The sequence below is a fragment of the Rhagoletis pomonella genome, unplaced genomic scaffold (genome assembly GCF_013731165.1).
Source record: "Rhagoletis pomonella isolate Grant_MI unplaced genomic scaffold, Rhpom_1.0 Rhpom_scaffold_00009, whole genome shotgun sequence".
Classification (NCBI taxonomy): Eukaryota; Metazoa; Arthropoda; class Insecta; order Diptera; family Tephritidae; genus Rhagoletis; species Rhagoletis pomonella.
Window position 1 is genome coordinate 38491859 of NW_023458563.1, and position 16123 is coordinate 38507981.

The following is a 16123-nucleotide window of genomic DNA, read 5'->3' on the forward strand; positions in this document are numbered from 1 at the left end:
ACCCAGCAAACAAAATTCATAGGAATTTGGCCCATACAAAGATAATTTTTATCGATTTTGTTATCGATATAGTTATTGATTTTATTATCCATATTTTTATCGATTTTGTTATCGATGTTTTTTACCGATTGAGGTTTCGATGTTTTTATCGATTAGTTATCGATTTTGTCATCTAAATATTTTTTCGAATTTGTTATCGATAACTTTATCTGTTTTGTTGTCGAAATTTTTAAAGACATGCTGTGACATCATATGATAGAATATCACATGATATGACGTCATTTGGCATGACATGACATCCTATCACGTCACTTCACATTATGTCACATGGCATCTTATCAAGTCATCGCACCTGACATCATCTAGGAGAATATGTAGATGAAGAAAAGGATAAAAGCAAAGATATTAAAGATATAAACAGAGACGTAAGCTAGATATGTAACGTAAGTTTCACTTCCCCAGGTTGGCACAGGCGAACTTACTTTTTTTTTTGTAAATTTGAACTGTAATAGCTCCACAAACAATTCTTTTATTAGTGTGAATGACACCCAGCATCACACCATCAGCTCTATTTCTTACAAGCAAATGGTTACCAGTAAAAATTTATCCAGTAACAATGCAATAAAACTTGCGAGTTTAGCTGTAATTTTCGCTCTCTCAATTTCCCCTACTTTGCTATTTTCTTTCAAGTTCTGTAAGAAACCGCCAGCCAGTAAAAATTCCAGTAAAACTGTTACATACACGTTTTTACTAGATAATGTCTAAAATAACATCCCTGCAGTGAAATCGCAAACTAGTCAGGAAAAATACTAGTTTACAACTAAAATTCCCTGACAGAAACCGAACTAGTTCGAAAATGACCAGACTTGTACCAAGTACAAAACGATTTATTCAGGTCCTGTTTTATTTAACTTCGACAGTTTAATACACAAAATATTATAACTTTTATTTGGGTATATTAAATAATTATTAAATGGAATACGTATTCAGTTATACCAGTCCGGTTAAATAATGATTAATTGACGAGTATTAATTAAGGCATGTTTTTTTGGATAACTGTTTAATTATCAAATACCGATATTACCACTTTTTTAATGATTAATAGTTTTTTATATTGGTGTTTACACATATGTTAGTGTTTGGCCGAGCTTCTCCTCCGACTTGTGGCTTGCGCCTTGATGTTGTCACACAAAGTGGAGGGACCTACAGTTTTACGCCGACTCCGAACGGCGATTGTATTTTTATGAGAAGCTGGTTTTCATGGCAGAAATACGCTCGTAGGTTTGCCATTGCCTGCCGAGGTACGACCGCTGTTAAGAAAAAACCTTTTTTCTAAATTTTTATTTTTCGATGTTGCTTTGACCAGGGCTTGAACCCAGGTGCTGATGTGTGAAAGCGCGCACTGCTTACCACTACACCACAGCGGCCGACAATGATTAATAATTAATTACTTAAAAAAAATGTTAATTAATTCATTAGTTTTAATGACACCATTATTTTGTTATTATTAATCATTTTCAATTATTTTTGACTTTTTACTTACACTATTAATATAATTATTTGATAAATTTCTATTATCAATCAACAACGCAAACTATAGACAAATATTAAGAATATTTAATAACTGCTTGAATTATTTATTTATTTTATTCTTATCCAAATCTCAAATTTTGAACATTAATTATTACTTTTATAAATTTTTAAAAATAATAGACTGAAATGTGCAAAGTAAATGAATTTAATTTATTTTAATGAAAACTTTTATTTTTATTTTAGTTCACTCAAAAATTATCTAAAGAATTCATTTTATTTTTAACCAAAATGTTTTCTTTGCATATTCCATATTATTAAAAAAGATAAAAATATAGTATTTATTGTACCTGAAGACCTTTACTTTTAATAACATTTAATGAAAAATGACTTTAAATTTATATTCGAAAGTTTGAAATATCTATGTATTTATTTTTTCTTTTAATTAATACTCAAAAAATTTAACACTAATTATTGGCAAATCTAAGGCTGCTAAATAAAAATATGTTATATATTAAAGTGTACTTAAAAGTTTTTTATTTTATATTCATGAATTCATTTTATTTTTTGGCTCCCAAAGTAGTGGTTTTGGTCCATAACTAGACTAGTATTTTTCTGTCTATTTTCAACTAGTATGATACTGGTATATTTCTGACCGAAATCTGACAATTGCCATCTCGTAGGACATCCCCATGTTAAAAATACCAGTTGATTGTATGGAAAAAAGATAGTTGGCTGACTAGTTGGGCATGCGGTTCATACTAGTTGTGAGGTAGTTTACAGTTCATTTGACTACAGGGATACGTTGAAGTGCATCATTAGATTTCCTACCCATAAAAAGGACAGAAAATATATAATGTACGATCTACTACTTGTCAAATACATGCAAAGCAATGGATTTTCCCTACGAACCTTAATCAATTATTGGGCTCACCCGAGGTAAGGCATATTTATCACGGCTCATCTCTGGACCCACAATCAACATAGGCCACTCTAGTTTAAACTGGAAAGTACATTTATATCAAATAAAACACCTCTTTGAGGTAACATTTTCGAGTGAGGAAAGCTGAAATAGAAACACAAAATTTATGATAAATATCAATTTCGTGACAAGAATTATACGCATTTTTTAACTGCCTTGGAAACGTACGGAAAATCTTTTTTATTCATACGAATCGTTGCAAAAGTTCTGTTTTTTTATTTTGTGTTTCTAGCAGTAGACGGAATTTCACAATGTTCCGAATAAATAAAAAAAGATTTTCCGTACGTTTCCAAGGCAGTTAAACAATACGTATAATTCTCGTCACGAAATTAATATCATAAATTTTGTGTTTCTAGTTCAGCTTTCGTCACTCGAAAATTGTACCTCAAAGAGGTGTTTTATTTGATATCAATTATTTTGGGGTAGCAAATTTAAAATCGACCAAAATACAAACAATAATCCAAATGTTTTATTTTTCCCAAACAAATTGTTAAAAATGATATCTAAATCTAAATTATGTGTTCAAATCCATGTGTCCATTGAAAAATATAATTTTTCGAATACGGAATAAAGCGAAAAAGAACGGTCATATCCTTTGTATTCGAAAAAATTAAAAAAAAAATTGTGAGAAATGATAACAACGTATAAAATTGGTATCAATTTTGGATACAATAAACAACTGTATTCGCCTGATTGTCTCGTGGTTTAATTATTGTTAAGATTCCTACCGGGTGTGGGGCGCACACCTGTGCTTTTTTAAGAAGTTTTACTTCTATCACGTGTACGGAGTTGCACTCGTGCTATAAAACTAATGATTTTTTTTCAAGTAGTTTTGTTCAGTGGCAATTTATAACTTTTATTTAAGTAGAGCGGCACATTGGGTGAACTAAATGCATTTATACATACATATTTATGTACAAATGTACAACTGTAGGTAATATTGTATGCGTCTTCCCAGCTAGGTTAAGTGCGGGTGATAAACCCATGTAGCATAGTTACATACTGTGTACATACCTGCAATTAAAATTGCGAAAAATGTTAAAATTTTGGCATGCGACTGAAAAAAAACCCTAAAATACACACAAATTGTAGTTTCGATGACATGTACGAAAGGATTAGCACAGCTGCACCCTTCAACTTGTCAACTCGCGGGAAATTCCCCGATTTGCAGGGAATTTCGATTTAAGTGGCAATCGGGGAATGGCCACTTTTTTCGGGGAACTGGGTATATGATTTTTGTATCTTAAAGTAACTAAATTAGACGGATATGTTAATTTTAACCATTTGACCCTTTTTGGAGCGACATTTTTTCAATTTGAATCGTAATATATCCACAAGAATAGTTTTCCCAGATATAGGCTACATACAGTATATTTTGCTTAGCTGCACATCCTTCTTTGAGGAAGGTATCCAAATCCCTATGAAACCAAATATTGGCGGAGCCCTTACCATGTAGAAATTACTGCAAGCGAAATTTTTACCGATTGCTATCTAATTATCTATATAACTACATAAATTAATAGCAATTTTCGTTGTTCTGCGAGATGAACAAAATAGGGCCAGTGCAGGTAAACGTAATACTTTCATTGATAATTGATACTAGTTGGACAATTTTTAAGACAGGTATCGCCAATGTGCAGGTATGTTGAATGCATCTATCAGAGCAGTTTCCTTATAAATTTTAAAAATAATGCCTCTGATGTGCATTTTGGGGTAGGTACCTTAAATGTGCACTTAAGTATAGAGGCAGCAAAGCAAAATATACTGTACCAGAAGAGAGCTAAGGTTTTGGGCTAGACTTGTGGAAACTTAGAATAAAATCGACTGACCAGTTTTTGAAAAAAATGCCCGAGTTCTCTATTTTCAGCAGCCCGATTTTTACTTTTCAGGCGATAACGTTATGACATATTTATATTTTATAAACGCAAAAGACAGCGTTGATAGCTTGTTTTAAGACCCTTCTACTGATATCCACTTCAATGGTATGGAATGAGTAGTGCGACCTCAGTGGTAGTTTAAAAATTGCCTTTTTTCGAATTTCAGGCACCAGCCACGCCCACAAAGGCCTACGAATCGAAACATCCTGGAACAAAACCTTCTTAGTTTTTTGGTACTTTAATTCTTGAAAGTTTGAAAAAATTAAATGAAGGTACGTTCAGACGCTACACATATCGCAACGTATCTCGTAGTGGAGACACGAACCAAAACACATTTAGCTCTATATCTTTCCAACTAGTAGCCAGAACTTAATATATAAGGTATCGTTTGAAAGGTATTGGCCTATAGAAAAACACTAAATACATTTGGTGCATCCACATACCCCCTTAAACCTGAAAAAGCAAAAAAAATATTTTTTGTTTCGCAACACTGCAGCCTAATTTTTAATAATCCGGTTAATCGTTTATGAAGCTTGAATACATTTTCTGGACGCACTCTGCAGGACCTTTCCAACTATACCTCAAAAATGTCGATGAAAGTCTGGATAAAAACTTCCAAATCTCGTGTATATATAAGCGAGTTATTTCAGCATGCTACTGAGGCTGCTTTCGTCACTCGCGAGCACTGCCGTACGCTGTGATCAGGATCATCTATTTAGCCTAGACTTAACCGGTTTGTCCAAACCGGCTACGGAAAGACCAGTTTATCTTAGGCTAAACCGGTATATCCTATTGCGTGTTGGTAAAACTAGTTTGGCCTAGGCAAAACTAGTTTGGCCTAGGCAAAACTAGTTTAGCCATAAGATCGGGTTTGGCCGGTAACATATACACATTTGAGAATGCATTTTGCTTGCCTTTTTAAGATATTTGCCTTTTTGCCTTTTCTACCATTAAAAAAAGTGATTATAGCATTTAAATTTTGTTTTTGTTAATATTAAAAAAATAAATGCCCAGATTCGAAAATAGTGCTACGAAAATTAGTATGTATAGTAAAACGCAGTGTGTAAGTAGTAGTGAAATACTTAAGCAAACATTAATGGTGATTTCGTTTCTCGCAAAAAATGTTTGCCTTCCACGGTGCAAAATATGTTTGATGTTACACACCCTGTAAAAGGGCATGTTTTTGCCTTCTTGCCCTTGTCTAGCTCCCTCATTGGATAATGTATTCGTTTTAAGCAACCATATGGTTTTCAGGGCAACGATCGCCCCTGACAAAGGGCGGAGAATGTAGCTTTTTTGCCTCACATGAGTATGATATTTTAAAAAGCTAACACAAAATTTATTTTTGATTACATTGAGAAGCGGCTTATAGAGGCGCGGGGACCTATTGCCAAATTGGTGCTGGAAAATTTCAAAGCCGTTTTCTTAGCTAATGTAGGCTTGGAGACAAATTGGGGTGTGGATAAAATTGTTAAGGGCGAGGAAAAATCCCTTATTCCTGAAAATATGAAAGTTGTAAACGTTCCATATTTAAACTGGGCGCCACTTGTATCAACTCACGCCGATTGCTCGTTTAGTATATTTAAGGCTTATCTTCGCGAAAATCAAATGAAAATGCTGCCAGAAAAATTCAAAATGCATCTAGTGTTTCAATGTTACTACAAATATTAGATATTTAAGTTTTGTTAGTTAAAATTTTTTTGATTTTCTTTCAGTTTTTGTCTTTCTTAGTCCCTTTTTTGCCTTTTTTGCGACTTCTAGTGCCCTGTTTCTGAATTTTTTGCGATTTCTAGTGCCTTTTTCTGCCTATTTCTATATTTTATTGTGCCTTTTACAGTCTATTTCGTTATTTTACTTTGCCTTTTTTATATGTTTTTAGGTCCTAAAAATCCGTTCCCTGGTAGTTACACATTTCCGTGCTGCAGCTCAACGCAAATTCGAAGTTTATTTAATAAAAAGGAAATTATGAAACATATTGAAATTTAGTTCAATAGAAAAATTATTACTCCTTCTGGAGGCACTAATAGCACCTCATTTCTCCAGTTCGGTCGGAGAATGCATATAAGTAAAAACTGACCACACAATGGCACATATTTTGCTTCCGAATGGATCCCTTTCATATTTTCTAAGCTGCTGTTGCTGCCAACTAAATTTGCATGTACCTATTCTATTTTTTTTTTTGCACTAGCTCGCGAATCCACGAATTCATAAATTTTCAGATTTTCAGCACCTACTTGGGCCACATTCTCTATGTAAAAGCTGATAGTTTTAAGACTTGTTAATTACACAATTATTTATTTCTTTACTGTGCCCATTCAAGAGACCCAAATTTAGAAGTACATTTTTTGTATTCTTCAGTAAAAGTTTACATAAAAACAAGCTTCCTTCTTTCCAATTTTCTTTCAAAATATGTAGATAATATCTCAAAATGAGAAGTTTCCCTGAAGAATGCTAGTAAAGACATATGCACGGTTCTTAAAAAAAAACATAATATACCTACCTAACGCTCTGACTACGTTGCTCGAATAGACAATAAAGCTTCTCTGGGCACATGTCGAGCATGTGGGAATAGACAACGTCTATTAATTCGGCTGATACTTTAAAGATTTCCTCGCAATGATCGATCATAATTCTGAAAGAACATATGTATATATGCATATATTTTATTAAATAGAAGTTATAAATAAATTGCGTTAAAGTACCTGATCACATTAATTGCATCACTCATAGATTCTTGCTCGTTGCTGTAACCACAAGCTGCTACATCTGCGGTAGCGGTTGAAGAGCTTTTTAATGTTGTACGGAGGATGTTTGGCGCGAAAACGGTTGCCAAATTATTGCTGTCCATCTTGTTGCCACTAATTTGAGTATTACCGTCGTGCCCAGCTATATCATCTGAACAGGAAGCCACTTTTGCTAAGAATTTTAATAAAACATAAAGCGTATCACGATGAGCTACTGGAAGCAGCTTTACCAAATGCGAGATCGCCTCCAATTGCAGACGTCGATTACGTATTCCTAGAGATGTGAGGAATTTTAATTTAAGAAAATTGCAACAAGAAACATACTACGGAAACTAGTGATGGCACGATGAATCGAAAAACTTAAGATCGTTTATTTGATTTCACTTAACTATTTAATTGTATCGAAATTTTCCTTTTAATCAATAGAAGGATTATCTGATTAATTTTCAAAATAATCGAAAAATCTATTTTTTCCAAAGCGGGTGCAATCACAATGGAAAAACGGAATAGACTACCGCTGAAGAAGTCTGATGAGGAGGTATGGTGATCTCCGAAACAGCTATCACTCCTACTATTTATAAATTATTGTTAATTTTTCCGCAATAGTTTTCATTAAAAAATCGGCCTCAAGCTCAATACAATTGTTATAATTATAAATTATAACCTTTAGGGCAATTTAATCAAAGCCTGGTTGACAGTAATCTCCCGTTAAACATCGTTATCTACGTCTTTGACTCCATGCATATAACAGGCTGTCGGTAACGTCGATAAAGATGTTTAACCGGAGATTAGTGTCAACCAGACTTTGAGTAAATGACCCTTAGGGCCGGTTACTCAATGTCTGGTTAACACTAACTACAGGTTAAACAACGTTATCGACGCTACCGATTGCCTGTTGTATGCATGGAGTCGAAGACGTCGATAACGATGTTTAACCGCAGATTAGTGTTAACCAGACATTGAGTAACCGGCCCAGGATTCGCCTAACCGTGCAAACTTGCGATCTTTAATTAATAAAGTACCAGAAAATTCACGCATTTCTTTTGCTACTGTCAAATATCCTTGATAAAGCACTAAATATATGTCAATGTGAGCTTGAACGTTTGCTTTTTTTTTATTGTACTCGTATATTAACGTCAGCGATGGGCACCGCCTTTCTCGCGGGCAAAGCTCTTTTAAGCTTTATATAGATTTTGTATAGGTGCGAGCAGAGTAAAAGCCCTCTCTGCCCAACGCTGATGTTGTTATTTCAGCCAAACCATCCTGCAAGACAGCTGAGTATCATATGAGTGCTCATATTATCATTATCACTAATTACAAAAATGCTTATTAAAGTATTCATTTTTGTTTAGACCATGGGAAACAATTAAGTACTTTCCTCTCAATGTTGTCATCAGAAAGTCCTCAGTACTAATAGTCAAACTACTCATTTATGCCATACTACAAAAACAAAAGTGTAAATGTCTTAGATTTTTTGCCTAAAGTGCTCAGCAATGTCTTGTAGGTATGCTGTTATCATCATGCAGCATGATTCAATAATAGAAAGGTTTTGTAATAAAACGGCTCCTTTACAAGTGCAAAATGTGTCTCACTCTACAGCTTCTAAGTTATATTAGTAGTAAAGCCTAAACTTCTTCATACAAAATATTTATTGGCATCACCTTCGTTTGCTTAATTTGCTGGAACAAGTCCCGTTCAGCTATACAATAAGCAGAAACGCCGATTGATAGAAATTTTTAGACTGATTTCAACCATACCAAATTTATTTTTTATTTGGCGTAGGTAAAAAATAAAGAAGATGTAACAGGTTTATTTGCTTTGTTTATTTGTATTTTTTATTATCACTAAATTCTTGAAACCCGAAAGCAGATCATCTAAAATATATACATACATATATCAAACTAAAGGTTATAGCTTGTACTTTCTAAATGAAATAATTTTCTTTTAGCATTAAGCATAGTTATTTTTTTTTTTAACAGGTTATTTCATGAACAAATAACATTGTTTTTTTTAAAGTATTTTTGGCTTAAAAATAAAAAAAGCATATAAATAACGCACATCAGCTGAATGATAAACTAATGATCATAAGTTTGACCGCGGATTTTGAGTAGCAGTGAATTTGCAACTGACTACGTTGTAGCTTAAGTTGTAGCTGCTGTATATCAGATAACCCACCAGGCCAGGTACCAGGTTAGGTACTCCTAATGTTATTCATGCCAGCATATATGCTTTTGTTAGTTTGACCGCAGGTACTACAAAAACGTATTGCCTAGTCACGTGCATTTTGAGTAGCAATGAATTTGCAACTGACTAAAGAAGGTGGAAAGTAGGAGAAGCCGAAGTAATAAATTGATACGAGTTGATAACAAAGTTAGGTAGTGAGCAGCTACGTACTCAGTCTCTTAAGTTGTAGCTACTGTGTATCAGATCAGATGAACTATCACATGAAAAAAGCAAGTGTGTTAGCAGGGACGCACGATCAAATACGAACGATTTCACTCTATTGCTTTTTGTACCACACAAAGTCGTTTATGCGAAGGCAGACATCGCTGTGTGTTAGTCATGGGGAATAGTCATGGAAGTTGTTATGCTCCGCAGATGAAAAGTCAGGTGGAAAGTATTAATAATTTGCACTTTTTGGCGGTCTACTGGGTTTGCTTCCACTTATGTACGCCCGCTTATATTTTTCAGTCTTTCAATAACCCACAAATTAAGACACTTAAAAATAAGTCCCTGGCAAAGTGTCTTTGCCTAAGGGAAATTTAAGCAGTTGATAAATAACACAAAACACAAAAGGATCGCACAGAGTGATTTGACACGGCGAGAAACACTCTTTGCTTGAGAGATGAGTGTTTGGGTCAGTGGTAAGCTCCATAAAAAAACAAGTAGAGAGGGTTATTTTCGATCTCTGATATTAATATTAAAAAAAAATTAGCTTTTTATATCTTCTATATGTTTTACTTGCGCCAAATAATTTTGGTATGGTCGAGATGAGCGTGTAAAATCTGTTCGATTTTGCATAGCTAAACGGTCGGTATTCTAGATTTGTCCCAGGAAACGTTACATTAATTTAATTAAAAAGGCATAATTTTAAGTATTGTTGTTGTCGAAATTCGACCACTTCACTTTTTCATTTTGCTTGTTACCCTGTAGGGAAACGAACTAGTGCGGAACTGGTTCGGTTCTTGTGCGTTTGGAACCATGACTAGTACGCGTTAATTCTCTTTTGCATGCTAGCGACTGGCGACTTGGCTCTAGTTCCGAACCAGTTCTAAATTCGACAGATAAGATCTAGTTCGTTTTGTATCCCTTTTTCTATAGTTCCGAACCAGTTCCAAATTCGACAGATGAGATCAGGTTCGTTCTGCATCCCCCTTTCTTTAGTTCCACACCAGTTCCTAATTCGACAGATGAGATCTAGTTCGATCTGCATCTATTTTTTATAGTTCCCAACCTGTTATAAATTCGTCACCTTAGATCTACATTTCTAATCAGGCTTGTCGAAACATTTCCCTTTTATATCAAATACGATCGGTTTAAGGAAGGACAATACCATCACAAATGTTTAAACGCATTTATTAAAAATTTATAAACCACATTAGTAGTAGTAGTAGTATTATACTTAACTAGTAAGTAAAAAACAAAAGTGCGTTCTGCTTAAAAGTAAAAATATTAGTTCACTTTGTCTTACTTGTCTAAATTTAAGCATATTGATTTTAAGTAAATTCAGTTCTTTTTAAGCTGTATATGAAGTACTTCGAAAGTTTTTGTAGTACTTAACTGAGATAAGGTATACAGTTAGTCAATAAAGTTTAGGTACAGCGAAGTTTTTACAATAACGGCAACTATTTTTTAAATGTTTTATTTTTCCCTAATTTTTTATAAAAACATTTTTAATTCTACACCAAAATCCCCAAAAATCAGAGTTCCAAACCTTATGCAAAATTAAAGAAAACTCTGCAAATTTCCATCCAAATATTGCAATTTACATTTAGAAAAAAGGTAAGTACGCAGTTTTTAGCCCATTTAATTTTAGTATAACAAAGTGCAAGTTTGAGGTAGCTAGGACTTACCATTAATATTTAGCAATTTTTTTTTTGTTTTTTGGTAAGTCCTAGCTTCCTCATACTAAAATCGAATGGGCTAAAAACTGCAAACTCAACTTTTTTCTAGAGAGCGTAAATAGAAAGTGAATTATTTTAATGAAATTTTGCAGAATTTTCTTAAATTTTGCACAAGGTTTGGAACTCTGATTTTTGGGGATTTTGTTGTAGAATTTACCATATTTTGATAAAAATTACCGAAAACTAAAATATTTAAAAAAAAGTTGCCCGTATTGTAAAAAATTTGTTGTACCTAAACTTTATCGACTGACTGTATTAAGGTAGCTGTGCTGGATTGCATAAAAAAAAAATTAGTTTGTCTTTTCTTAAAAAAATAGGTAGCTCTGGTGGCTTGCATTTTTAAATAAATTTAGTGAGAAAGTGGTAATTATCTTGACACTTTTTTTAAATGCCTCTTTTTCTGCAACTGGCTTGCCTTTCTCAATTGTCCTTCAGGATCTTGGCCTTTGTTTATGGAATCACTAAGTATAATGATTATTAAGCAACTCAAAAACTATACCAGCATGATTACCGACGTATCCAGCTCTAAAAGTATTCAACGCGGGTCGCGATGGTGGAAGAGGAAGTCCCCACTGCGATGGAATGCCCAAGTGGAGAAGGACTTTGCTTCACTTGGCATTTCCGTTAGGCGTCAGTTTGCACAGAAGAGAAACGACTGGAGTACTGTTTTGTACGCGGCCAAAATCGCGTAGGTGGTCATAGTGCCAAAAACGAAAAAGAAGAAAAACTTTGTGCGTCCCAGATGCATTTGGACAGATATGCGACCATTGTAATTTCTCTTAAAACAAAACCATTTGTGTAAATCCTTTTTGCGTACTCGCACTGTTTTAAAGTTTGCCGTTCTCAAGTCCGGCTTCTATTTTTTTTATCTTTACTTTTGCTTTCATTTTGACAGTTGATTTGTTTATTTTAAAGTCATCATACATCACTTTAACTGAAACACCACTTTTTAGTTCTTCCATAACACTGTGGCATGCATAAACAAAGAATGTTGTAGATATTGAGATTATTGAGGTTAGGAAATGAGAGTTGCGTTTATCTTGTATACACTGTTTTTAGACCTTAAGTCCAGATTTGGGGGGGTATTCAAAATTCTAAGTATGCATATTTTTTGTGCTTCACTAGATCTATAACTTTAGCAGTCACACAGTGTTGTAATCCCGATGAAATCTTTGACATTGGTACCGGAAGGGGAACGGTACATGACAGTAAGAGGTTTAGTTTGGGTTAAAGTCTCACACTGACGGAGTTAGGCTTTCGATGCTTCCTCCTCGTAAAAAACATGCGCAGTTAAAAATTAACTATTTAAATTGACGAATAGTTTTATATCAACTTTTGTGAACTTCTGTTTATGTGTTTTTGTACAACATACCTCTATTGGTTACAATAATTTTAAGCTATAATAAGCATTTTTTTAGTAAGTAAGTTATTAGTTTTGAAAAAATTCTAATTAGTATTTAATAAATGTTATTTTGCCTAACAATGCTTAATAATATATTTTTTATGTACCATAATAAATATTACTAACTGACCTTTTCAACAAAAACTTTTTCATAAATGACTTCGGTAGATTTTTATTTTCGTTCGCTATTAGATTTCTCACAGTCATTAACCTTAACATCTCTCAAATAAATCGTTCTCTCAGTGATATATCACAAAAAGCAAAAATAAATGGTTACTGATAGAAAAAGCTACAACGTGTTTAATGTGGACCAGTTATTTTCTGTCTCTGCTTACGAGGTATCACTGGAAAGGTATTTTCTCATTCTTTTTAGTTCTTTGCAAAAAACTCATTCGCGTCCCCATTTTTCCTTTTTCAAATATCAACACATCTTAATTCAATTTGGAATGACGCTCGTTTATCTTACCTTTCTTTTTCATATTTTAAATGAGCTCATTTGCTTGGGAAAGTGAACCTCAGTGCAAAAACTACTTTCTTTATAACTCTAACAAACGTGTGGATAAGACATTTGTAAAAATCTTGAATCAACCAAAAAATAACAAATTAAAGCTTTAAATGCATTTTTATTACCTTTTTTACGTTTTCAAATCAAGTTCTATGTAAATTTTTTGATTGAGCTAGAAGTAGGTTGTGTTGAATGCACTGGCAAATAATTTGCGATTCATAATTCAAGTGTTTGGTAAGAAAAATATATAGTAAACTCATCTGCTTTTAACAAAATTGTGTTATATATTAAATTGTGTGACTGCTTTATCTATATTATCAGTTATTGGTCTTATCCCACCCGTGGTAAAAAAGCGAAAAGTTGATATATTTAATTACAGAAGTTGGGGTTGTGTTTCGTGTTTGTTACATAATGTTAGAAATTCATTGCAAATATTTACTACAACTGCATTGTCGTTTCCACGTAGTTAGATAAGAATAATTCTAACGAGAGAAGCATGTCCCACCCGTGACAGCTAAGTGTGGGACAGTTATTAGAGGTAGGTTTACAAAGCTGATCAGCTTTATTTGTTTGTTGAGGTGGACGCAGGGGAGGAGGAGGAGGGGGGATGCGCGGATTCGTCCACTAGCTATATACCCTTGTGGTCAGCTGATTAGGTTAAGTTACATTTTGACAAGTTTTGGTTTTTTATTTTGTTAATCTAATGTTTATAGTTTCAGAACCACTGAAATCCTCATTTCGAACTTCTTACAAAAATTTTAAAAATTCAACAAACTTTAACAATTACACCCAAAAATTTTAAACTTTTTGTTCAGAATTTTTAGGTATGCAGTTTTGTAGTCCATGAAATTTAAAAAGATAAAAGTGAAAACTTAAGACGCTAGGAAATCGTGTTCATTTTTAATATTTTTTTTTTGCGCTGACGGTGCTAAGCATTTTCTTCTATATAAAAGGCACCATCCTAAGATAAAACGTGAGTGAATTGAACCCCTACTTGCCTTCTTATATTTTTTAATAACTAATCTTTATGTATAAAAGCTCCTTTTCATATAAAAATTCGTACGTGTCCTACCCGTGACAAACGTTGTCCCACCCGTGACAGAGGAATTTCGAATTTTTTGTATAATAAAGCCATCATTTTTTTGTAGTTTTTGCTTTGTTTCGGTTCCTGGTTCTTTGTTTTAGTATAAGACATCAAGTTCAAACAGAAAAGTGAAATAAATTCGCAGAGTTTCCGTAAAATATTTCTGCTCTAAAAAGCAGGTTCTTTGTTTTGTCCCACCCGTGACGGAAGAAAAAAAACAGATTTTTCCATATAAAAGTAAGCTGGAATATTTTTCGTATTTTGTAATAACTCATATAATAGTCAATTAGGTGTAGCTTTATCAAAATGTAGGATTGTTGAGTACTTTATACTTAAATTTAAACAAGAGAGAGAAATAAAAAGCTAGAGAGAATACCTTTCCAATTATACCTCATAAGTCAAAATCGGTAAAGTTATTCAAGTTTTTCTTTTACCAATCATCTGAGGTGATCTTTTTCAAAAATACTTTAAAACAACTATTTTTATTCATAAAAAACTAAATTTTTGGAGGTATTTTAACTCGGTCCAGCTCACGTAAGTCTTATTTGGAAATATTTTGGTGCTGGTATAAAAATATAATTGATTTTATAATTCTAGTGGAAAATAAGTACCGATTTGTTACAAAAACCAAATTTTAAAAGAAAGTGTTTATTTTATTTTCCTTTGCTTTGGCTAGCACTAGCAATACTACGGTTTAGGTTTGCTGAGATAACTCAGAAGTATAACTAAACGCAAGATTTTTTGTTGAACGGTTTTCACATTCTAATTTCTTAGCACATACGATAATTTCGCCCACAAGTCAAAATTCATTGTCACATACGATAAAGTTTTTGGGGTAGCTATTAGGATTTAAGCCGTGATATTTGAACAGGTGATGCGTTATAGGGTGTAGGAAAACCTTGCATCAAAAGTGAATTGAAAATACGATACTTTTGAGCAAAGGGTTCGATATACATATGTACCCTGCAGTGAAAATTGTTAAAACTAACCAACTTATAGTTAGCTTTTTGGCGAGATTTCGATTAATACCTCACTTTTAATTAGCTAAGACAAAACCAACTTAAAGTGAATTGTAAAGTCGTGCAGGAGTCATGCAGACGCAATCGGGAGTTGGTTTTCTTTACAAGTTTCTATTAAATATCCTCATACAAAAATTACTTTCAATACACTTTTTTTCTGAACTTCGCAGATTCTTTTTCGTATTCAGGACAAATAAAAGGAAGATCGAAATTTTATACTATCATTTTGAAGTTATGTCTGACGGTGTTCGAATATGGGGCCACCCAGAGCAGAATATGTAAACAAATATGAAATTTAATAAAATAAAGTAAATAAATAAGTAAATAAAACAGTAAAAAAACAAAAAAATATTTTGTTTTTCTTATTGATATTTTATGGCCAAAAGTAGTTAGTTACAAGTTAGTTGACATGTAATGCAGAGGTATCCAGGTCTGACTTTTTTGCGGCCATCGCCCCACAAAAGTAGTTAGCTTTTTTCGAACAAAATACACAGTTAATAGTTAGCACTAGTGTTCGCGTAAACAGACTAAAGTTAGGTATAAGCTAACGTCACTCCCTGCAGGGTATATAATAAGAATATAAACTACACAACATGCAGAGGTGCTCGAAAAGTTAGCTAAATAAATTTGCAATTTAGTATAGGTACTAAAATTTAACGATCAATGAATTTTGGTGTAATTTTTTTATAATATTGCAAAATTTCTTTTTACGTAAGACTTATTATTACTTATATTTTTATAAAAACTGAAAAAAATAACTTTTAATTTTGATGATATTTTTTTATAACATTCAAAATTTTTCTTGTAACTTTTTTTCCGTTTTGGTGAAACCCTGCAATTGTTTTCAACAGGTCTT

General features: G+C 33.2%; 1 protein-coding gene across 1 annotated transcript in view; it reads right to left on the reverse strand.

The window, feature by feature from the left end:
* Nucleotides 1-16123, reverse strand: part of LOC118745510 (rho GTPase-activating protein 6-like) — a 193791-nt gene that overhangs the window by 35334 nt on the left and 142334 nt on the right. Inside the window, exons 8-9 of the mRNA XM_036478959.1 lie at nt 7092-7407; nt 6890-7021 (exon numbers count right to left, since the gene is read on the reverse strand). Coding sequence (XP_036334852.1) covers nt 6890-7021; nt 7092-7407 — 448 coding nt within the window. The remainder of the gene's footprint in view (nt 1-6889; nt 7022-7091; nt 7408-16123) is intronic.